Genomic DNA, 23,635 nt, shown 5'->3' with positions numbered 1-23,635 from the left:
AGCCCTCAGAGTCAGGGCTGGTCATTTCTGTATTCTGTCTCTCCTTGCTCTCATTTCCCCTTCTGCCTGGACCTCACTTTTATGTTTATATGAAACCTTTCTCTGAGTCCCTGGTACTGGTAGCAGCCTGAGATGGCAGCATGGAGCCAGTGTCCACACACCTAACAGAAGAGCTCTGTGGCCCATAACAACCTGATGACTCTGAGGCCAGGAGTGATCAGTCTCCCCTGGAGCAGACATTCACTTTTGGGCCAATTCAGCAATAGGAGCTCGTAGTGAAAAGCTTCATTTTCAGGAGGTGGCATTGGTGTTGGGACTGTGTGTTGGACAAATGCTTATAATACATGAGTCAATTTAAAGGTATCTGGACAGGCAGGTATTCAGGTGGCAAATGACAAAGGAAGATGAAGCTGCAGTTCTCTGTGCAGTTCCGGGGTACCCCGCCCGCAAAGGTTGAGTCATGTTGCAGAATGAGTGACACTTGCTATACCACACAGCTCTCTTGAGGCAGCTGGTGCATTTAAAGATTGACAACCTAGAAAGCCACCAGAGGTTTATCTCTTTAGAGATTAGGTTTTGAATCTGCTTCTGGAATAAACCAGAGGAAGAAAAAACACAGCAGAACTGGAGTGGCATGTTACGCAAAATTGCTGAAAAATTCCGCAACAATGAAAATTTAGGCTGGAGAATTCATGTCCTAGAATGTGCGGTGGAAGTCACAGATGGAGTGACCCTTTGCCAACCGCTCCACTTTCACTGACTTGCACTGATCTCCGTGACCTTTCACCAGGGTTTCTGTGCTGGGTTTGAAGGGCCTCAGTGACATTCGAGTTCCTACAAAAGTTAGTTGTTTTTTAAACGAGCTTATTTCTCCCCTATTTCCTGTCATCCTGCTTTCATTCAAGGAGACTGGAGAGCACCCTTTCAATGGGCACTGCCTAAGAACTTGCTGGTGCTTTATTTAATCACAGTTTTATGAACTCTTCACACATCACCAGCCAATTTTACAGCCCCAGAATCTTGCTCAGGAGACAGACACTGATTTTTCCTGTAGTCGATTTTAAAGGCTTTACCATCTGGGATTTTTAGTAACTTGTGAATAGCAAGTGGATGCCACATTTTCAGGATTTTGCAGCTCAGACTTTAGGGTGGTTGTCCATGAAAAGTGTGGTAATAAATAACATAAATTTGGTTTACTTTTTTTTGGTGCAGCTAATCGTCCAAATAGATTTTAATAAATATATTGTTTAATTTTTGCCTGATTGTCTTCCTTGGAGGATAAAGGCAGTATATTGGCAGTATATTGCAAAAGTTAGCATATTCATTTGGGTTTCCTGAGAACATTTGACTTCTGGAAGGATACCTTTTCCCATCCCTCCCCCTCAGCGGCATTACTGTGTTCATCAAATGGAAACCAACCAAGGTTCAGTTGATTTAACTGGGGATCATATCTGCTTGCCAGGAACAGAGCCCACGTGAACTACTTAAAAGCAAAATAGGTTTATATTTCAGAAAGCATGCAAGGTTTGGAGTGCAGCTGAGTCCTCTCCAAAATGTGCAACCAGAGCAGCTAAACTCTTTCTCTTCTTAAGGTCAGGTGGTCTCTTGCTCTTAAAGCTCCTTGGCCTCTGTTTCATTCTTCTGTCTCTTCACTCCAGTGTTCTCTGTTTTGGCATGGCTGTGTGCCAAACACGGCTTCTTGTCTGTACCACTTTTGTAGTCAGACACCCAAAATAGAATGACGAGTGTCTCTAATTCCCAGTTTCAAATTCTTGAGGAAAAAGTTCCATTAGACTATCTCAGAGCAGTTATCTGTCCTTGGTTCGAGCATCTGCAGCTAGGAAGCCACATGCCCATGATCTGTAAACTGCTCAACCAAGGCTGTAAGAGATGATGCCTGGTAATGAGGGAGGAGGTGATACAGGTAGGTTCTCCCAAGTGTGTGGTTAGGAAGAAATTGTTAGTATCCTTGATTCTCCAGGTGTGGAAGTTGTTTATTTGTATGGAACCTGGAAATCACAGCTGTTCCCTGTCCTATCTGCTGACCTTTTCCTCTTTTTCATTTGGGCCCTTGTTTTTGCTCCTCGTTTCATTTTCTCTTCTCCTACTCTCAGGTGATGCTTCAGAAAATTACCATGCTGCATCTGGTGGTAGAAAGAATCCTGTCTTAGGAAATCCAAGACCAGACTCCAATTCAGACTTATCCATGCTAGATCTTGGGCAAGTCACTTAATCCTTGGTCATTTTATGAAAATAATCAGAACTAGGCTAGACTCTGGAAAAAAAACAGAAAGAGCACATTGTCCAGGATATAAAGTATCTGCTCATACATGTTGTGATTCTACAATTTGCATCCATGGCAGACATTTCTAATTGATCCCAGCCTGCTTCCCTGCAGATCTTGGGCTGTGCTTAGAACCCTTCACAACAGTCCAGCCAGCCACTACCCAATTAGTTGGAGGTGAGCCCCCTTTGGCTACCCACTTTTCTTTCTCTTACCTTCCTTAGAATGATAGACTGTGAAGTTATTATTCCTAATTCCCTAAAAATTTGAGAGAAAAATAAGCACCTCTTTTGCCCTTTTCTTGCTAATTATTCATTCTTAAAAAAAAAATAACACTCCTGTTTACTTTCTGACTTCCTTCCAATGCAGCCTTTAATTTCACTTGTGCCTGAAGAATTGATAGTTTTTAGCAAAAATGTGGGATCAGCCAAGTTTGTCTGAGCACCTCAGAATTAGACTGGCTTACTTTGTGACTGTGTGGTGGCAGGCAGCAGTGTTATTTCACTTCTTGAAAATATGTCTTTTGTAGTTATATTTAGACTGAAAAGGGATCCTTGCATTCTCAGCTCAAATTATATTCAATGTTTCTAATTGCTACTACCCTCAAATATGATACCCAGTGAGGTCACATCTTCAATTCACATTTCTCGTTTGTACTTACAAGTGACACAGCTTTGGAACATCTGCCCTGCCTATGGAACACTCATTTTTGCAGATGATGCAGCTGTAATGGCTGGTGGCAGAATTGTTTCCTCGACGACGACAATGCTAGGAAATATTTCTCCCCTTCCTTCTTTCCTGCTAGATGCTAATTTTTTCAAGTTGCCTTCTGGAGTTCATTTCCCCGGAAGATATGGATCTAAACTTCTAGGACAGCATATTTCTATTATTTCTGCCGAAAAGTTGCCTTCTGAAATAGTTGCTGATGGCTCTGTCCATGTGGCCCATCACCTTACGAAACAGCTCTGTATGTAGGGGGGTTGTTGGGATAGAAAGAAGGGAGACAAATGCAACTTGAAAGATGATGGGAAACTTGCAAAATCCGCATCTGGAATAAAGTCCATGTGTTTAATGCATATGAGCCCAGAGCTGCCCATGTAGTAAAAACACCTGGTGTTGGTAGAGAAAGTGGCCAGTTCATTTTGTTCTTCCTTGGAAAGGGGAACATTCTAGAACAATAAGGGAGTGGGACCATGGTTGATGAAGATTTCCTTTACATTGTTATTTATTTCAAATTTAACATTATAAATTAATAAAAATGAGGATTTAAATACTTGCATTTCTGGAGCCACTGTCCAGGTGCAGGAAAGGCAGTGGCTAGAAGAACACGTTCAACTGCTGTCTGAGTTTGCATTAGTCCAGTGCAGATTGGGGTGACCACAGGTTCAAGAACCCATGTTTTCATCAGAATATGTTGTAAGGCAGCAAAAGGAATGGAGGAGACTGAAAAGATAAAGGGCAAAAAAAAAATTGTTGGGCAAGATTAATCAATGTCTAGGGTGATAAAACTACTTAAAAAGTGATTTCTTGGTGTACAGTATGCCATAGTTGATGAGCTCCTACAGTTGACTTTTGCCTCTCAGGCTGCACAGGGAGAACCTGGGGCCAGGTCAGCACAATTTGCTTCCTCTCTAAAGAAACAGGTGTAATCATTGTCAGAGTCCAGGATCCCCAGCCCATGTGTGAGGTTTCTACCACTCCCCCGAAGTACGATCTTTATCATACATTAATTATATCTTTGTGTTCATCGAGATAGATAAAATCACGGCAGAGTAGACTACATATTGGAGACCACTTTGGGTTAATTTGTTCTGTTAATTGCTTTTTAAGCAGTGCTGGCTCTGGCTTTGTCTTCTATGTAATGACTGTAAGCCTGGAAGCTATGACTTGCTCTGGCTTTTTTGGTTCTTTTACTTTCTACTTGCTTTGATATTATAAAGTCAGTTTCGTTGTTCAGCACTATTAAAATGGTCTAAAGTTGCAATTAAAACTATAAAATAATCTTTGCCTTTGTTATTAAGTTTCATTTTTTCCTAATAGCTCTTCTGGCACTTGTTTTCATATGTGTAGCACTTTTTCTTGGGAAGTTCTTTTTTTTTTTCCCTGTGTTTTTTTTTAATCTTTTTTTTTTTTTTTTATTGAGGTAATGTTGGTCTACAACACTGTATGTGATTCGAAGGTATAGGCTCACATTCATTAAGATGTGTGTTGGGCCTCCCTGGTGGCGCAGAGGTTGAGCGCTGGGTTGCGAAGCTGCCCGCGGCCTCTGCGGCGCCGGTTCGATCCCCGGCTGCTCCCCGGCCACCAGAGGAGGGTCCCACATGGCGCGCAGACCTCTCCTGCCGCCCGCTGCTCCCCTCAGCAGTGTACTTCGGTCCTTCTGCCTGCTCTGCTCCCCGCTCTGGCTCTGGTGAATTCTCTCACCCTCTCGTGCTTCTGACTGTACCCAGTGCATGTATAAACAAAACAAACAAACAAATAAATAAATAAAACATGCCTCTATTAAAAAAAATATTTAAGATGTGTGTTATCCACAACAAAGCAAAAACAGACAAATATAAATCAGCGACATACGGCAGTGGAGGAAGAAAGAGAGGAGCACAGAGGACTGGTGATGGTGCACAGGTGCCTTGGGGAAGGAAATTCTATGGGGACTCAATCTGAGGGTGTGGGGGAAAGCAAATATTGTATATAAAAAAATAAAGTATATAAACTGAAAAAAAAAAAGATGTGTGTTATCACACCACACCCTCCAGCAAGGCACCCACAGTCCTCCATCTTAGTCACTTGGGTTCCTCCATATTTTATTGTCTTCCTCCTCTGCTAATCTCAGTTCTATGGTTAGATTTCTAAGGTTTGTTTTGATTTCACTTTGTCTCTTCGTTTGTTTTGTTTCTCTGTATTCCACTTGTGTGAAATCATCCACTATTTGTCATTTTCCTTCTAACTTATTTTGCATATCATAATTGCCTGCAGTTCTATCCATGTTGTTGTACATGGCACAATTTCAGTTGTTTTTTCATGCCTGAGTAGTATTCCACTGTGTATATATACCACGTCTTTTTTATCGACTTATCTGATATTGGGCTCTTAGGTTGTTTCTGTAGATTCTCTATTGTAAATAGTACTGCAACAAACACAGGAGTGCATATATTCCTTTGAATTAGTGTTTTGTGTTCTTCAGGTAGATACATAAGAGTAGAACTGCTGGGTCAAATGGTAGATCTATTTTTAATATTTTGAGAAATGTCTACAGTGTTTTCCATAGGGGCTGGGCCAATTTATATTCTCACCAGTGGCATATGAGGGTTCCTTTTTCTCTTCATCCTTGCCAACACTTGTTGTTTCTGGTCTTTGTCATATGGACCATTCTCCCAGATGTGAGTTGTACCTCATTAATTTGCATTTCTTAGAGAATCTATTCTTAAATAGACTGCATGTTCCTAAAATGGAAACTCTCTGATGTAAATTGACATTAAAAATAGCCAGTCAAGGGCCTCCCCGGTGGTGCAATGGTTGAGCGCTGGGCTGCGAAGCTGCCTGCAGCCTCCGCAGCACCGGTTCGATCCCCGGCCACCGGGCGAGGCCACCGGTCTTCCCACATGGTGCGCAGACCTCTCCTGCTGCCTGCTGCTCCCTTCAGCAGTGTACTTCATCTTGTCTGCCTGTTCTGTTCTGCTCTGGCTCTGGTGAATTCTCATACCCTCCCGCACTTCTGACTATACCCAGTGCTTGTATAAATAAATAAATCTTAAAAAAAAAAAAAATAACCAGTCAAGTTTTCAGGTTTCTTAGTAAAGACATGTGTTTTGTTAATATGCAAGCAATTTAGCTAACAAATTCACCTTACTGGAATAGATTTAGGATTAAATTATTCAATAGTTTCAAGGAAAATCTTAATAAAGTCTGCAATATAAGTGTAAATTTCTATATGCTGTAGTGATGGATGTTTGTCATTATTTTTATTTTTGAAAACAGCTAGGATTTCAGGCACAATTAACAACACAGCCAGTGTGCCACAATAAACACTTAATTTCTCTTGTTATTTGTAAGAAGTCAACAATATGTGCCACTTTTTCACTGGTAATTGTTCTAATAATTATGTGAAAATAATAATGTTTACAATTCAGGGTAGAAGATTGAATTGTAAGTTATTTATTTTTAAAATAAGTAAAATGTCTGTTATGGAATTTTAAAAATGTGCTATATTACCAAGACAAAAATGAAAAATATTTGCTGTGAATGTATTGGCTACCTTTAATTTTGGTGCTTCTAAAGGGCTTGAAATTATTTACTTAGAATAAATACTTTCTTTAACCATACCAGCAATTGATTTAATAATTATTTAATTCTAGTAAAGTTGGCCAATGATTTCCTTTTATACAAGCCTGAGTGAACAAATCCTGAAATAGTGACTTTTCCTGTTACTGTAATTAGACCTCTGTAGTAAAACTTATGCCTAAATCAGGCATGATTTATCTACTTTATCTAAATCATGAATGTGAATAAGCATTAATAATAATGTTTATTACACTATTGGCAACATATTCTGCTTCTTTGGTACCCACATAAATACATGCAGATGTCTAGTGTCTTATTGTAAGAAAAACATCAGCATCCTTGAATCATCACACAACTTTTCCCAGTAGAACATTTATTTTGTATGTCTCCAATCAGGGGAGAAAATTACCTTGCTATTGATATTATTTTACCTAAATTAATGTCCCCCCACACTTGACAGGTTCCCCCATGCTATCCCTTATACCATCTCAAGAGCTGGACCTCAATATAGGTTCATAAAACATACCGTGAATCAAGCAAGCAGGGGCAGGCTTTACCTGCTACATCATGACAAAAACATGCTCTAGGCAACTACCTTTAAACTCAAAAGATCTAAGGTGTTCTTCAGAACAGTGGTTCCTTGGGATATTAACTGGTATTAGGTAAAAGAGAAATGAAGAAAGAGTTCCATAGTCAACAGTTTGGGAATTTTCTAGATTAATCAGAACTTCTGTTTACTGCAAGACTTACCAGAACTTTTGGTGTATTTGTCTGCACTGCAGATCCTCCCAGAAGGGAGTTACTGCCTTTTTTTTTTTTATAAAGTTCTTTTTTTTTCTAAGATTTATTCATTTATACAAGAACTGGGGTACAGTCAGAGGCACAGGAGGGTGTGAAAATTCACCAGAGACAGAGCAGGGAGCAGAATAGGCAGATGGTCTGAAGACACTGCTGAGGGGAGCAGTGGGTGAGACAGGAGAGGTCTGCCGCGCCACGTGGGTTTCTCCTTGGCCCGCTGGGAATAGAACCTGTGCTGCAAAGGCTGCGGACAGCTTCACAGCACAGCACAGCACTCAACCTGCTGCACCACTGGGGAGGCCCATTACTGCCCTGTTTTGAAGACAGCAACTCCTCCCACCAGTGAGACCAGTGTTTATTGGAGCAGATATTGGGACATGCTTATCTTTGCTCAGTCTCATTTTTGGAGAATATCAATTGTCTGGATGTCCCTAATGTAGGATTTTCCCTCTTCATTCTTTTTTGTTGTTTTTCTTGTAAAGGTTTATAAAATCGGTGCAATAAAATATTGTTGTGATGTTTGAATGCCAGTTTCAGTGGCTAATGGACTTTTAGAAGGGTGGTGAGAACCTGTGCACATTTGTTTTCCTCTAAAAATTACCTGGTTTAGTTAATAGTTCATGTAGCTCACAAACCAAGATGAAGATAATTTTTTGAATCTGAATTAATACTGTCAGCTCAGTTCATCTGCTGAGGTCAACTAGGGAAGGGAGCTCTGTGAAAAAGAGAAAAATTTTCCTAGGCTTGCTATTCCAGAAACTATTCATATATGTAACTAACACACACACACACCCCTCCCACCCCCCTTGTTCCAAATCTGCTCTTTCCTCTGAGCATCACAGCTATAATTGTAATTAGATACTGTGTGTGTTAGGGTGGTGTAGACATAGACTATAGTTAGATAAGCAATCATTGTATCTATGTTGAATAAGTCATCTCCAAAACCACATGGCTTGATTGAGGAACTAAGCAGACTGCAGGGGAGACATCTAATGGAGATGTTCAGTGAGTTTTGCTATTGCTGAGAAAGCCAATGGATTACCTAGATACTCATTAGAGAAATACTGCTGGCGAAAAGGGATCCATTTTAAGAAATGTAAGCTATTCCTGAGAAGACATAATAAGCTTGCCACAAAAGTGGGAGTATAAGAATTTGCTTTTATCATATTGATGATTTAGAAGAAAGATATGACTGAAACTTCTTCATTTGATTTTATGTTCCTTGATGATCATCATAATCCTAAGTAACATTTATTGACCAGGTTTTGTTCCAAATACCCTACATGGATTAATGCCTGTAAGGCAAAATAGCTTGAGAGACAAAGATTATTACTCTCCTCATCATAGAAATGAGAAGAAAAAAAAAGGCACAGAGGGATAGGTGCATTATAAACCTGCCTTCCCTGGCTCTATATCCCACAAACTTAACTCTGATATTTGACCACCTTCCCAGTGAGGATTATAGTTTATTGATCTTTGTAAAGGAATGAGTATCATAGAAAGTATTCAGTATGAATTTGTGGGATAAATGATTAAGTAATTAAGCAAATAAAGGAAATAATTGGCTACTAAAAGAAAAAAGTACTCTAACAGAGCTAAAAACAGAGTTGTGGGAACAAAGGCCTCCTAATTATTGCACTATCACTTAAAAGTGGTTTACTTTTAGCCCTTCCAACATGGAGTGAAGGGTAGTAATGTGTTGCTTTTGCACAACTATCTAAGCCATTGTTATTGCTATTCTTTTTTTTTTAAAGATTTATTTATTTTTATTTTTATTTATACAAGCACTGGGTACAGTCAGAAGCACGGGAGGGTGAGAGAATTCACCAGAGTCAGAGCGGGGAGCAGAACAGGCAGAAGGACCGCAGTACACTGCTGAGGGGAGCAGCGGGCGGCAGGAGAGGTCTGCGCGCCATGTGGGACCCTCCTCCGGTGGCCGGGGAGCAGCCGGGGATGGAACCAGCGCTGCAGAGGCTGCGGGCAGCTTCGCAACCCATCGCTCAACCACTGCACCACCAGAGAGGCCCTTTATTGCTATTCTTTTGGTGCAGAATTTCCTATGACACTATTCTTTCTTGCCTAAAGAATATAAATGGCCTCAACTCCCTTTAGGTCTATGACAATGAAATGATTAAACTTACTATGAAGGTTTGGAAAGGTGTGCTGATAGAATAGTCCTAGTTTTGAAGATCAGTTATGGGTGGGGAATTGTAGTTTCTATGGTGGAGTTTATGCTGTCTGATGGGGTGAAGTTTTGAAACTGGTGGTAAATGACCCCATTGGAAAGATCAGGGCAGGAGATAATCTCCAAGTTCCATTGATTTACTTCTCTTGTGGTGGCCTTGACCATGAGAGGAGGTCATCGTGTCTGTTCCACCTGCCTCGTAAGAAATTATCATGACCAGATTGGAAGGAAATGAGGCCATTATTTATAAGATTGAAAATGTATAAACAGTTGACATCTGAACAGTTGGACACTAGCTAAATTCTATGTAATACCACATCTTAATGAAAATAATAAGCAGCTTTGTTCAGTATAGAAAATTGCTTTAACATAATGTTGAAAGAGAAAAAGCAGAAGCAAGGTCTGAAAAGCAAGCAAACTAAAGCTTGTCTAAGAATGAAATCTGGAAGTATAGTTCACCACACTGTGAACCCTTATTTTCTCAATGGGGTGGGACAGGCCTGTGGAAAAGACAAGGGAGGTGGGGGGCAATTTTTCTAGGAAAGTCCTTCGACTTTCCCACCTATGTTAAATTTTATGTTAAAACTTTGAATTAAAGTTTTAAAAAATTAAAGTGAAATTGTGTGAATCTCATAATGATGGTGGGGGACATCAACTTTATTTTGAAATCTTCTTCACAAAAGTTTTGAAAGCAATAAACTTTTTTTTTTTTTTTAAAGACAAGAGCCGTGAAAGAGCTTTGAAAGTTAAAATGCTTCTGCCATGGCAGTAAATAGAACCTTGTATTTGCTGGCATCACTTCAAGAAATGGCAATTTGATTCTATTAACTGGCGCATTTTGTTTTAAAAAGCCCCAAGAGATAGCATCTTCAGCAAGAATGTCCCAGGCACCAAACTTGAGAACCGTTGTGTGTGGGCTGTCTGCTTCCTCATAGCAATGATGCTTAATCTGTCTCTTTGACCTTCTGGAACTGAAGGCTGACAGGTCTCAGTGATTTAAAGCTGTGCTCAGTAGTATTTTCCAAAGCAGCACTGAAAAGAGACATAACTGTCTAAGTTGGGGACAGAGGCAGTGCTGCCTGGGCTTGAGTCTGTGTCCTTCAGGGAAGATGGGGGGTGAAGCCCACCCCAGATTTGGAGATGGAGGAAGAGTTCCTCGTTCCCACATGGAGCAGAGAGCCTTGGGTCTGAAGTCATGGGGTTGAGTCCTACATATCTGTAGAGGACTCTGTGTGCCCTAGGCCAAGCCAGTATTTGACTTCCCTGAGTCCTGGCTTTTTTTTTTTTTTTTTAAGATTTATTTTTTATTTATACAAGAACTGGGGTACAGGCCAGAGGCGCGGGAGGGTAAGAGGATTCACCAGAGACAGAGTGGGGAACAGAACAGGCAGACGGACCGAAAGCACTGCTGAGGGGAGCAGCGGGCGAAACAGGAGAGGTCTGCCTTGCCATGTGGGATTCTTCCTGGCTGGCCGGGAATCGAACCGGTGCTGCAGAGGCTGCAGACAGCTTCACAGCACTGTGCTCAACCCGCTGCGCCACTGGGGAGGCCCTGAGTCCTGGTTTCTTGACCCATAAAATGGGGGTAGTAGTCTTTCTCCTCTACCTCACAGGTATTGTGAGGATAAGGTGGGGTGAGGATAGGAACATTTTCTTCAAATTATAAGGGATTCCACAGAGGTATGGAATTGTGACAATGCATAATAAGCAGGTATTTCTGAGTTCTGACTGACATCTCGGTCCTCTGAAGCAGCCTCTAAGTGCATCCATGCTTACCTTGTACTGAACAAATAATGATGCTAATCACAATGCCAATAAGAACAAGCATTTTTGGAGCTTTAAGCACTGTTCTGAGGACTTTACATGTATCACCTCATTTTAATCCTTAATGTCCTTAAAATAATAGTCACAATATAGGTACCGCTATTGGCCCCATTTTACAGATGAGGACACTGAGGCACAGATAAGTAAATAACTTATCTAAGATCACAGGACTAGCAAATGCAGGAGTGAGATTAAATCCTGGCCATCCAATTCTGGGTCCTAATAGAAAACTGCTAAAAGCTTCATATGTTTTTCTCTGATATCCAAGGAAGAGAAATTAGGTATACTTATTAGTGTGTATTGATGGTTTGCTCTGGCCCAACATTTCAGGTTTGTTTTCTTTAAGTGTGGAAGGGTCGTGAGGGGGACAAAGTGGATCATTGAACCATGTTTAGAAACACGGCCACACATATACCTAGTCTGGCTGCAGAAGGCTGTCCTCTCAGTGTCTCCAGCAGCCAAAGAAAGGAACAACACTGATTGGGACAGGGCTGTGATGATGGTGGGGTAGCAAAGAGTAGTTCTGAGAAAACAGGAAGTCATCCAGAGCAGGTTTGAGAGGTCCTTTGAATCCAAGCGGAGGACTCTCCTTAGGGAGTAGACTCTGGTAACTTTAGAAAGGAGGGTCTCTGCCTGGAGTCTGGGATACAAACAGCATGAACAGGGGATAGATACAGTCCTAGAGACTCATCAGAATGGAGAAAAAGCATAAAGGAGCCGGATGTGGGCTTCTTTAGGGTTCAAGTTGGCCAAGATAACTTGAGTGTAGCAACGTCACAGCCCCAGTCTTACGTGCAAGTACTGGAATGTTACATCAACAACGTGAAGAGCTTCAGCAAGACAGGAGTCGTAACAAGCCCTCATTTTGCACCTTGGTATCATCACCTGAGCCGCTGAGGTCTGGGGAGACTTGGGGGTGGTTCTCACTGTTTTTGGTATTAGTCAATGACAGACTCTGTGTATCCTATCCTGGCCGAGCTGTCTTCACTCTTTATATGTCTCACGATTTGAATGGATTGCTTCCCATCTCTTTTAGTTTGAGGTTAATGTTAGCTTTCATGGGACTCTGCGAACCTGCTAAGATCGAAAGCATGTGATACTTCACCTTTGTGTATATGCCAGCCCACTGTATTACGTCTGATATCCTTACAAGAATGACTATCCTTTCCCGAAGCTCTGAGAATCATGGTTTTATTTAAACCAAGACTCTGATAACTTCATTTAAAATGTTCGCCTGTGTAAGAAACTGTTAAGTAGGTTTTGTAGGACTATTCATTCTTGTTTCCTTGAGAAGGGAAAGATGACTCATTTTAACTTTTTTCTCTGTTATTTTGAGAATTGTCGTTTGCTTCCATTCATTTCCCACCTAAATCCATTTCTTCTCCCCATGTTTCATTCTCCAGGGTCCTCTCAAATCTCTTACCACTTAAGCAACTCCCCTTTGAAATTCTTTAGGTTATCAGTCCCTTTGTGAGAAACACTGTCCAAAAAGAAGGTAATTGTTGGCTTACCCCTGAAATAACTGGTGCTTACAAATGTTCAGAAAGGGGAGCCAGCCTGGGATTCATGTAGGAAACCAGCACTCTTTCTATCTCCTCTCTGGTGTGTGGGACTTATCTGCTTGCTGTGCATTTTTGGAAGAATATTGCCATATTTGTCAACAAAGAGGGACCCAAGTCATTCTAAACAGAAGAAAGTTATGGGTGTCTGGGTGGTGTGTGTGTGTGGAGTCAATGACCAGTCACTGTGAAAAGCAAGAATTCAATGTCTAACTAGAATGGTGTTTTTTCCTTAAAAAATGGGACTGAAACAGAAGTGTGCATGTTTGATAGCAGCATTCTAATATGTCTGCTGCTATCTGCTGTGGCAGCTTTGTTCCTATTCTTACAAAGCCCTGTGTTCTCTTTAAATAACTTGCTCCAAGTCCCAGGTACTATGTTGGATTTTTTTTTTTTGAAATAGCATTGTATTATAATACATAAGTTCAGGTGTACATCATTATAGATCAGTCTATGTACAATGATATATTTACCACTAAATGTGCAATTAAATCCTTTACCATACAGTTGACCCCTTTAATCTGATTTGCCCATGCCCCTACATTGTTAGAATTTTTATTTCATATCTTGTTCTGTTATATTCCAAATAAGCATATTTACATGGATTTCTCTTTTACTGCCTTAATTGCGCCTTGTCACCATCCTTTGTCCTACTCTGTGGTCATCTTACTCCATGTTACTGAGGCTACATCTCTTTGTTCTACACCCCTGTTTCATCCTCCATAGCTCCTTACTTCCTACCTGTATTAGTTTTTTATTGCTTGTCACAAATTGCCACAAACTTTGTGGCCTTAAACAACACATTTATTATCTTCCAGTTACCATGGGTCAATAGGTTGGGCATAGCTTATCTAAGTCCTCTGCACAAGATCTCCTAAGGAGGGGATTGAGGTATCAGTGGGCTGTGTTCTCATCTGGTGTCTTGGCTGGGATGAATCTACTTCCAAGTTCACTCAGGTTGTTGGCAGAATTTGTTTGCTGGTGGTTGCTGTATTGAAGGTCCTGGCTTCTTGCTGGCTGTCAGTCAGCTGGAGGCTATGCTCAGAGGCCAGCTAGAGTTCCTAGAGACTACCTGTCACTTCCAGAGGCCACCCACTGCTGTTTGCCAATATGGCCTCTTAATTCATCTGGCCATTAGAGAGAGCAATCTGCCGTCAAGATAGAGGCTATTACAAGATAAATCACAAGAGTGCCCTCTGCTACCTTCTATTTTCTAGAAGCATTTGCTGCTTTTTCTCAAGGAGAGGGGTCACTTAAAGATATGACCACCAAGAAACAGGAATCATGGGACTGCCTTGGAGTCAGTCCAACATACTACCTACATCAAACGTCTACTTAACTGCTTTCTTTTGAGTGTATTTTAAACTCCCTTTAATTTGGTTTTGTTCATTCCATTTTTAAAATGTTTTTCAAGATATACTTGACATGCATTATACTCATTTCAGGTGAACAACATAATGATTCTGTATGTGTATATTTTGCAAATTGATCACCATAGTGAGTCTAATTAGAATCTTTCCCTATACATAGTCTCAGAATTTTCCCCCATCCTAATACCATCTACCTCTCACTCCCCCTCAAATTTTTTCTTTCCTTATTATGCCTTCCATGTTGCAATTCTAGTGGATACAGGTATATTTTATTTATTAGCATAGACATAATTCTTGTGTATAGACATAATTTATTAGCATAGACATAATTCTTGTGTATAAAGCACACATGTATTTCATTGAATTGAAGGACTCTTAAATGATGATTGGCTTCGGAATCCTTTTGAAAATTGAATTAATCTCAACCCCAATGAGACTGACAGAACCCTATGCTGTTTCAGTCATTATTGCTGCACAGCTTAGTGCAGCAAAACCCCCAGCTTAGTGTTGTGAAATAACAATAATTTTATTACACTCATGGTTTCAGGAATTCAGACAGAGCTGAGTGGGGGATGACTTGTCTGCTTCTTGACGCCTGCAGTTTCCCAAGGGAAGACTCAGAAAGCTGAGTGATTTGAATGGTTGGGGGCTAGAATCCTCTGGAGGCTTCTTCAGTTACATTTCTGGTGCCTGGGCTGAGATGACTGGGAAGAGAGACTCAGCAGAGAAGGCTGACTGGAGTATTCACACACATGACCTGGGCTGCTCAGGTAGGGGGCACATGGAGGACAAGGATTCCAAGAGACCACACAAAAGCTGCCTGGTCTTTTATGGTGGTAGCCTTGGAGGTGCACTGGCAGTGTTTCTGCCATGCTTGAATTGGTTAAAGAGTCTTAAGTCCACTCAGATTCAAGGGGAGGGAGGGTCTAGACTCCCAACTGTCAATGGGAGAAACATGTAGGAGAATTTGCAGTCATTAAAAAAAAAAGGCCAAACAACCCACCACCTATACAAACACAAACATACTCAAAGCAATGCATTAGCCTGAACTCTGAAAATTGAAAGGGACCGTAAAGGATGATCTATTTTGATTTCTTATCTTGGGTCAACTCCTCTTTACAACTTGCCTGTCCTTCTATGCCTGGACCACAATAGGCATTTTCCTTAATGGTGTCCTGTCATCCACTCTTACCTCTTTGCTGTCTGTCCTTCATTCCACAGTAAGAATTGTTGTTCTGGGGGCCTCCCCGGTGGCGCAGCGGTTGAGCGCTGGGTTGCGAAGCTGCCTGCAGCCTCTGCAGCTCTGGTTCGATCCCCGGCTGCTCCCCGGCCACCGGAGAAGGGTCCCACATGGTGCGCAGACCTCTCCTGCCGCCCGCTGCTCCCCTCAGCAGTGTACTTCGGTCCTTCTGCCTGCTCTGCTCCCCGCTCTGGCTCTGGTGAATTCTCTCGCCCTCCCGTGCTTCTGACTGTACCCAGTGCTTATATTAATAAATAAAAATAAATCTTAAAAAAAAAAAAGAATTGTTGTTCTGAAAGACAAATTAGCTCCTGATGGTTCTGACATTTTTAGCTAATAATATAGAACATTCTGGAAGTGCCTTTTTGTCTTATTTGCAAAATATTGTTTTTTTTAAGCTGTATTTTTTTAAAGACATTTATTTATACATACAAGCACTGGGTACAGTCAGAAGTGCGGGAGGGTGAGAGAATTCACCAGAGTGGGGAGTAGAACAGGCAGACTGATGAAATACACTGCTGAGGGGAGCAGCGGGCATGGCAGGAGAGGTCTGCACGCCATGTGGGACCCTCGCTGGTGGCCGGGGTTCGAACCGGTGCTGCAGAGGCTGCAGGCTGCTTCACAGCCCAGCGCTCAACTGCTGCGCCACCAGGGGAGGCCCTCAAAATATTGTTTAAGGACACTTAGCCACCTCTGGGGTTGTCAGCAGCATCAACACCACAGAACCCTGGAAAGGGGGACCAGAGAATCTTCAAGCAGGGCTTCTTTTCCCAAGCCTGACCTTGCCAGCTTTCTGGCCAGTGGTCATGCTCCCCCCTTTCCTGTGGGCATCACCATTTTTGCCTCCTCTCTTTGCCTTTCTGCCTGCAGGTTCACACATTAGCGCTCACCTTTCTGGCATCTCTGCAGGTGCTCGTAGTGGCACCGAGGCTTGTGAGAGGTGTCTCTGTAGTCCTAGGTTGGATGCGAACAATTTTGTCTTCCAGAAATAGCCTAATCTGAAAGAAATCCCCTTTGCTATCTGACATAGTGTGAATGATAGCGTCAAGAATCCTTTTAAATCCGACAAGATAAAGGTCTTACTGGCACCATCTTTCCAAACACAGGCAACCTGGAAGTTCTGCTTGAATGTACCTTTGGGTACTAAAGTAAAAAAGATTTGCTTTCAGATACACAGTCCTTTTGTTTTGCCTTTGGGGGGATGAGTTTATATTGTTGTCATGGGTGTGGCAGGCAGCCACATTCATCTTTGGTTATCTTGGTTGTAAGTCTCATGGTCCAGCCCTTATAGGTAGCAGAGAAAAAAAATTGTAAAATCCCCAAGTATCTTCTACATCTTTGTGCAGACATCACAATGTCTCACTGGCCCTGCCTTGCTGAAGCACACACAGTCATTCATTGCTTTGGTGTGTTTGGTAGTTTTCTAGATGCAGGGGAGCTTGCGGGGCCGGACAGTGCCCTGTCTTGCCCACCCCTCTCTCCAGGTCCACTGCAGGAGATACGTAATGATTACCCAGTGCCTGACAACTTGCTATTTTGTTTCACAGGAACAGACAATCTACAGATAACTGTCACCCCCACCCCAGAGTCCTTTCCTCGTGGGAAATTGTTGCCGATTTCACCAACATGGCCTTTCTCTGAAGTCCAGTCTTCCGCAGCGGGCAGAGTTGGGACTGTGCTGGGCCCCACCCCTGACAACACGAGCTTGCCGCAGGTGGCCCGGACACTGCCTCCCAAGGCGCACCGCAGAGCTAGGGCCCACGGGGACTTCTCTTCCCCACCTTCCCAAGGAAGTGGCCATAGCACCTCCCTCGAGCCTTCTAAGGATTCCACCGAATCCCTGGTCCCACCAAGAACTCAAGGGGCAGAAGAAGCAGCTGCTGCGTCAGGTTTGCCTCACACCAGCATGATTCCCCCCTTGTCCACTCTCCTTTCTGTGACATCCTTGAGAGCAGTCCTTGTATCCCAGCCACTAAGGGTAGGGGCGCCTTTCATTTCCAAACAACATTCCCTGAAGTCAGACGTTCTCCTGTTTCTCCCCCCATCTTCATCCTCTTCATTGACTCCTGACTCATCACATCATTCCATCATCTTTTTTAAACCAGCAGAACCACCCACCCAAGAGCCCTTGTTCCCCCAAACAGCTCCAGTGGACATCTCAAGCCAGAGTGTAGCTAATCCCCTGCACCCATTTGCTGATGCAGTGAACCACACTCCAGCCCCCAGAGCCCGGGGTTTAATCGGCACCCCTCATCTAGGCTTTTCTGGATCATCCACAAAACAGTTTTCTGAGCTCTCCTCCCCAGAGGACGCTCATTCATCAGGCTCCCCCAAACCCAAGGCTTTGCGATCTGGGACACAAAGAGAACTGGCCCACATGTCTCCCCCTCACTTAGCACCTGGAAGTCTTCTTCAGCTTCCAGGTGGAACTCCCTCAAGGCCATTGTTGGAAGAGATTTCAAGTCCTGCATCCACCCAACCAGTGGAAGCAGAGGTGGCTGAAAGTGTGCATCATGGGGTGTCTTTGCCGGCTTTTAAGAGCATGGTAGCAGAGACCCATGAGGCTGAGCCTTCTCTTTTCCAGCCTGCAGAGTCAGTGGCAGTAGAAATGACCAGCAGAAAGCTAGCTCCTACTACTACAGATGACTCTGCTAACCCACTGCATTTGTCAGCAGCTCCAGAGAATTCCGAAGGGCCTGCCCTTTCAACAGAGCACACTTCTTTGGTGCCTTCTTCTCTGCTTCTCACTACAGCTAGCCGGGGGCAAACCATCCTTTCTGGGGTGGTTCCTGGATCACCATCGAATGGCATGGCAGCAGACTTGCCCTCCACCCTGCCTTCCTTCCGGTCGACACAGAGTCATGTCTCTCCACCCCCTGACCCCCCAATGTCAACTCCTCAAGAAGAGGACAATGATAGACCCCCTCTGACTGCAGCACCAGACTTCCTCCTCTCACGCAAACCTAACCTTCGCTCCACAGCCTGGACATTTCCCCTGCAGAAAGAGGATGATGTGACAGCTGTTTCAAAGGAAAGTGAAAAGACAGAGGTGATCGTCACTCTCCAGACCCTTCCGAAAAAAGAGATCCCCAGTCTTCTCACCATAAATGAATTTGCCTCTGAATTCAGCACAGGACGCTTTTCACCAGCTGTCACTACAACACCAAGGATGGCCCTCCCCCCTTCAGCATTGCCTGTGACTTCCTTCTCCTCTGGAGGAACCCCCCAGACTGTTTCCCAGTCTCCTCCCTTTTCCAGCACCAAGTCAGAGACTTCTGCAGCTGCACTGGACCCTTCTGAGTTGCCGATTTCAGCTTCCAAACAGGTGACAGCCTTTCCCTCCTCCACTGAGGTCTATGATTTCTCAACAATGGAACACATGATAAAGCCAGACATCACAGATGTTTCCTGGAGTTCTCTTTTAGCAGAAACTGGATCCCTTTCCACAGAACCAATGATAACTGGCTTGCTGCAGCAAACAAATTATGATGTAAATGGGGACACAATTAACTCCACAAGTTGGGAAACTCATTCAGTTTCAACTACTCCTCCCCCTGATTTAACTTCAGCTGTCAGGACAATAAAAGCTCAGAATTTAAAAGATACTGCTGGACATTTAGCAACTTCAGAAGGCTTTAGCATTCCGAATCCAGTCCTTGGTATAAGCATCCAACAGCCCATCCAACAGTCAGTCGCTACCATAGTTGGAAACCGTACAGACCTCTCGTCTGTAAGCAGCAACAATCATTCCAGGGACTTCCAAGCAGCTGAGGTTGAAGATTACCCTTCCACAAGTCAGTCTTCTGTGTCTTATCCTTCTCCAACACATCCACTTTCGCCAGCCTCTCCAAGTCTAACTTCCACCGCTAGCATGCAGGAAATGTTTGCCGATGGAAAGGATACAAGCTTCCCAATTTCCAGCGACACCTATCCATCTCCTGCGAGGAATGCTTCTACAAGATTCCAGAGCGTTCTGAAATATCACTTTACTGCTGAACCTCCACCTCTCTCAACCACTGCCTTATTCAAAGTGCCCCTGGCTTCTCAGCGCCCCAAGAAATGGACAGGTGCAGCCACTAATGCAGGTAGCTTGTTTCCTGATTCCCCAAAAAGAGGTGTGACTACTTCTGTGGTTAAAGCATCTTCAAGCTCAACACAGACTCCCAGCTTTGCTCAGAAGGTGCAGCAGGCACACCCTTTCAGGATGATGAATGATTTAGCAACCCCAAACAGTCATGTCCCTGATCCTCTGCCAATTTGATTTTTTGAAAGTGTTCAGAATTTAAGTGTCCTTATTACTAGCTCTTGCTTTGCTCTAAATAGTAATCATGTTATGGTTAATTGACTTAATGAACCTAAAGCTGTTTGCCTAAATTCTAGAGCAGAGATGTTGTTTAACCCAGCAAACCCGTAAGTTACATCTATTCATCACCACAAGTGATGTGTGTGTGTTCTGGGTCAATGACAAACTTTGCATTTTTCCTCTTTCTGCAGTGGACTCCTCAGTGTCATCCAAGGGAGAACCAACAGCAGCAGCAGCCACACTGTTTCTGAAGAAATCAAGCCTGCCGGCACTGTCAGCAGCCCTAGTGGCTAAGGGTACTGGTGGTAGTCCTTTGGCCGCGGCCTCAGGATTAGTCAAGAGTACTGCTCCAGCTAAAAATGTCACAAACAGTGCAGCATCTGGCCCAAAGGTGACCCCAGGGGCAGTCCACACAGCCTTCTCGTTCACGCCAACCTACATGTTTGCAAGAACATCACACACCGTGAGCACCCATACAGCCATGCAAGGGAACACGGGCACTGCCTCTGGCCTGTTGTCCACAACACACCTCCCCAGGAAGCCACAAGCCATGCACCCAGGCCTCCCAAACCCCACCAACCCAGACATGCCCAGGGTGTCCACCACACGCCCACTGACAATCACAGCAGCCTTGACCTCCATCACTGCACCAGTAAGGGCCACCCGGTTGCCCCCTGTGCTGGCAGAAAACACAGATGCTGCTCTTCCTGCTGTGTCAACTGCAGTGGTCACAACTGGCAAGATGGCGTCCAGCCTGGAGTGTCAGATGTCCACTAAGCTCCTGGTGAAGACAGGTAAGGGCCTGCCATGTTGATTTTACCTGAAGGCAGCAAGCACATCCAGGTCTCAGAGATGTACCACAATCAGCTTTGAGATCAATGGTTCTCAATGTGGGATCACTTTGCTCCCCACAAAGACTTTTGGACATTCTGGAGACATTTTTGGTGTCTACAGCTTAGGGGGGAGGGTGGTGCTGCTGGCATCTAGCAGGACAGAGACCAGGGTGACTGCTAAAGGTCCGGCAATACACAGTCTGACAACAAAGACTAACCCAACCCACAATGTCAGCAGTGCTGAGGTCAGAGCTTCTGCCCTCGGGTGTCAGAGCGGACAAGTGTCACCTGCAGTGATTTTAGTTCTGGAGTTCATCCCCATGTCAGAGGCCCCTGGGAAACCAGCATTGCCAGGAAGCTGAGAAAGCAAATGTGCACCACATTTTTCTGGTAGAGCAAATCAGTGGTGTCTCACATGAATGAATGATGATTAGTAAGATACAGAATCTTGGAATGCTATGGAATCCAGAAATGCTGTATTTTCTCAATCAGCAGATACTGAAAGGACAACAGCAGGACACTTTTAACATCTTTTGGTATTAAAAGTGGGACTTTGGAAAAGTTGGGTGATGGATGCAATTTTTTTTTTTTTAGATTTAAATATTCACTGACTTTATTGGTTGGTTGGTTTAGGACAACAGAGAGTTTGCATGGTTTTAAAGCACATTCCCCACAAAATGCTCATTAGTTACATAAAGAGGAGTTGTTGCCCAATGGGTATTGTTTCTGGTTTTTTTTTTTTTTAAACTGAAGAATAGCTGATATACAACATTATATTAGATTCAGGTGTATGACATAATGATTGATGGTTGTGTATACTGTGAAGTGGTCACTGCAGTAAGACCACTTCACACCCAGCACTATGCATACTTAAGTTTTTTTCTGGTGATGAGAACTTTTAAGATCTACTCTCTTAGTAACTTTCAAATATACAATATCAGATTGTTAGCAAAAGTCACCATGCTGTGCCTTCTGTCCCCAGAACTTAGTTATTTTATAACTGAAAGTTTGTACCTATTAACAACCTTCACCTGCTTCTCTCCTCTGGCAGCCACCAACATATTCTCTCTACGTATAAGTTTAGTTTTTGGTTTGTTTTTTAAGATTCTACCTGCATGAGATCACATGGTATTTGTCTTTCTCTGTCTGAAGATGATAGCTCTCCAGCCTCTACCTCCCCGTTGCAGCAAAGCAGGCCTTGAAGACATTGGGTGCTTTTAATAGTGCGGTAGTGTTTGCTATAAAAAGCATTAGGCTTGTTATTTGAAAGAGCTTGCCAATGTTGAATGCTCGTATCCCGCCTTCCTCTCACCCCACAAAGAATTAAATGAAATCATATCTTGAGACATACCCTCTTCTAAAATGGGAAATTGTGAAACTAGGCCTAGCAGAAAGTATAATGTCTCTTTCTATTTCTCAAGAAATTATACCATCTGGTTTTTCACTCCCTTCCCCCTCTCTTTCCAGATCTATGCCTCCTCCTCTGAGTGACAGGCAACCCTAGTTACCTAGATGCAGAAATCTGGAACATTCTTCATAATCCCCTTCACCCCAGCCACACCTAGTCAGTCACCAAGTCCTTTCAGTTCTGCCTCCTGCTCTCCACCCCACTGCCACTTCCTTAGTTCACTGTCATCATTGCTCACTTAAATTTCTGCAACAACAATCAAATTTATCTCTTTGCCCTTAGGATCCACCCCTCCCTCCCCCAATCTGTTTAGTCAAGGGAACCTTCTAAAATGCAAACCTTTGCTTAAAACCCTTCATTTCCCATTGCCTTGGGGCCAAACCTATGTACCCTGAAATACTTCTTCTCTCCCCGTCCCTTTGCACGTGGTCTTCTCTCTGTTGGAAATGGGGGGATGTCTCCCCTTCCTTGTCCTAGATCACTCCCACTGTCCCTCAGGACTCAGCAGAGGCATCAGTTCTTTGAGGAAACCATCTCTCATCCCCAACCCCTTGCCTTCCTAGGGCCTCCAGCATCCTAGGCTTCCCCTCAAATAGCACCTGTCACATGCAGTCACCTCCTCTCCATCACAGGCATCTATCCCTATCATCGTCCCTCTGTGTGGGACGTGAGGGTGGCGCCTTCCTGCTTTGGGGTGGTTGTACTGGCGAGGTCAGCGCACCTAGCTTAGGGCCTGCATTTAAGCGGGCTCTCAGGGAATGCTGCTGCTGGAGTGTCCTTGCAGGCAGATCCATGGAGCAGGCACTGCTGAGCCAGACTGTCAAGGTCAGAGGCAGCATTGATCTCCTGACCATGGATGTGCCACTCACACACCCGCTCCCTTTCCACTGGAGCCACATAGATGACTGGGGCCGCTTCTCCTTCGGACCTGAGTGGGCCCAGCGGAACCGCTACCCTCCGTGGGCAGCCCACCCCTCTCCGTGTTAGACCTGTGCTTTGCTCAGAACGTGCAGGAGGTGGGGTCTGGGGAGGTGAGGAGGGCTGGTTGACTAGGTGTGCACCTTACCCTGATGACCTGCTTCTGTTTTGCCCCACAGTTCTCTTTCTGACCCAAAGGAGAGTACAGTTCAGTGAATCCTTGAAGCTCAGTATAGCCAAAGGGCTCACGCAGGCTTTGCGGAAGGCTTTCCACCAGAATGACGTCTCGGCCCACGTAAGCCCCTTGCTTTCATAATCAAACTAATCCAATCGCATCTTCCTCTTAGGTCCAGAGTGTGTTAGCATGGTTTTCTTCCTCCCTGAGAGCCATAACCACACTTGCCAGAAGGAGGGTCTTTCTTCATTTTGGCAAATAGCTAATGTGTGGTGGCTGGAGAGAAAGGTCAAATTTGGAGATGGAAGATTGAGACTAATTGCCTTATGTCTAGATTTCTTAAGCCTGGATATACTCTTTTAAATTGTCCATTATTCCCTTGTTTGGGAAAAGTATTTAATGTTGTTAATTTAATTCTCCAGAAACCATCATTGCTTTTTCCTGTATCTTCCTCAGC

General features: G+C 43.6%; 1 protein-coding gene across 1 annotated transcript in view; it reads left to right on the top strand.

The window, feature by feature from the left end:
• Positions 1 to 23,635, top strand: part of KIAA1549L (KIAA1549 like) — a gene marked incomplete at both ends in the record, with an annotated part of 230,659 nt that overhangs the window by 120,040 nt on the left and 86,984 nt on the right. The window contains 3 exons of the mRNA XM_084254514.1: positions 17,089 to 19,626; positions 20,036 to 20,638; positions 23,183 to 23,298. Coding sequence (XP_084110640.1) covers positions 17,089 to 19,626; positions 20,036 to 20,638; positions 23,183 to 23,298 — 3,257 coding nt within the window. The remainder of the gene's footprint in view (positions 1 to 17,088; positions 19,627 to 20,035; positions 20,639 to 23,182; positions 23,299 to 23,635) is intronic.

The sequence above is a fragment of the Talpa europaea genome (genome assembly GCF_964194135.1).
Source record: "Talpa europaea genome assembly, chromosome: 1".
NCBI lineage: Eukaryota > Metazoa > Chordata > Mammalia > Eulipotyphla > Talpidae > Talpa > Talpa europaea.
The sequence above is the reverse complement of the archived record's forward strand: the minus strand, read 5'-3'. Positions and strand labels throughout refer to the sequence as shown.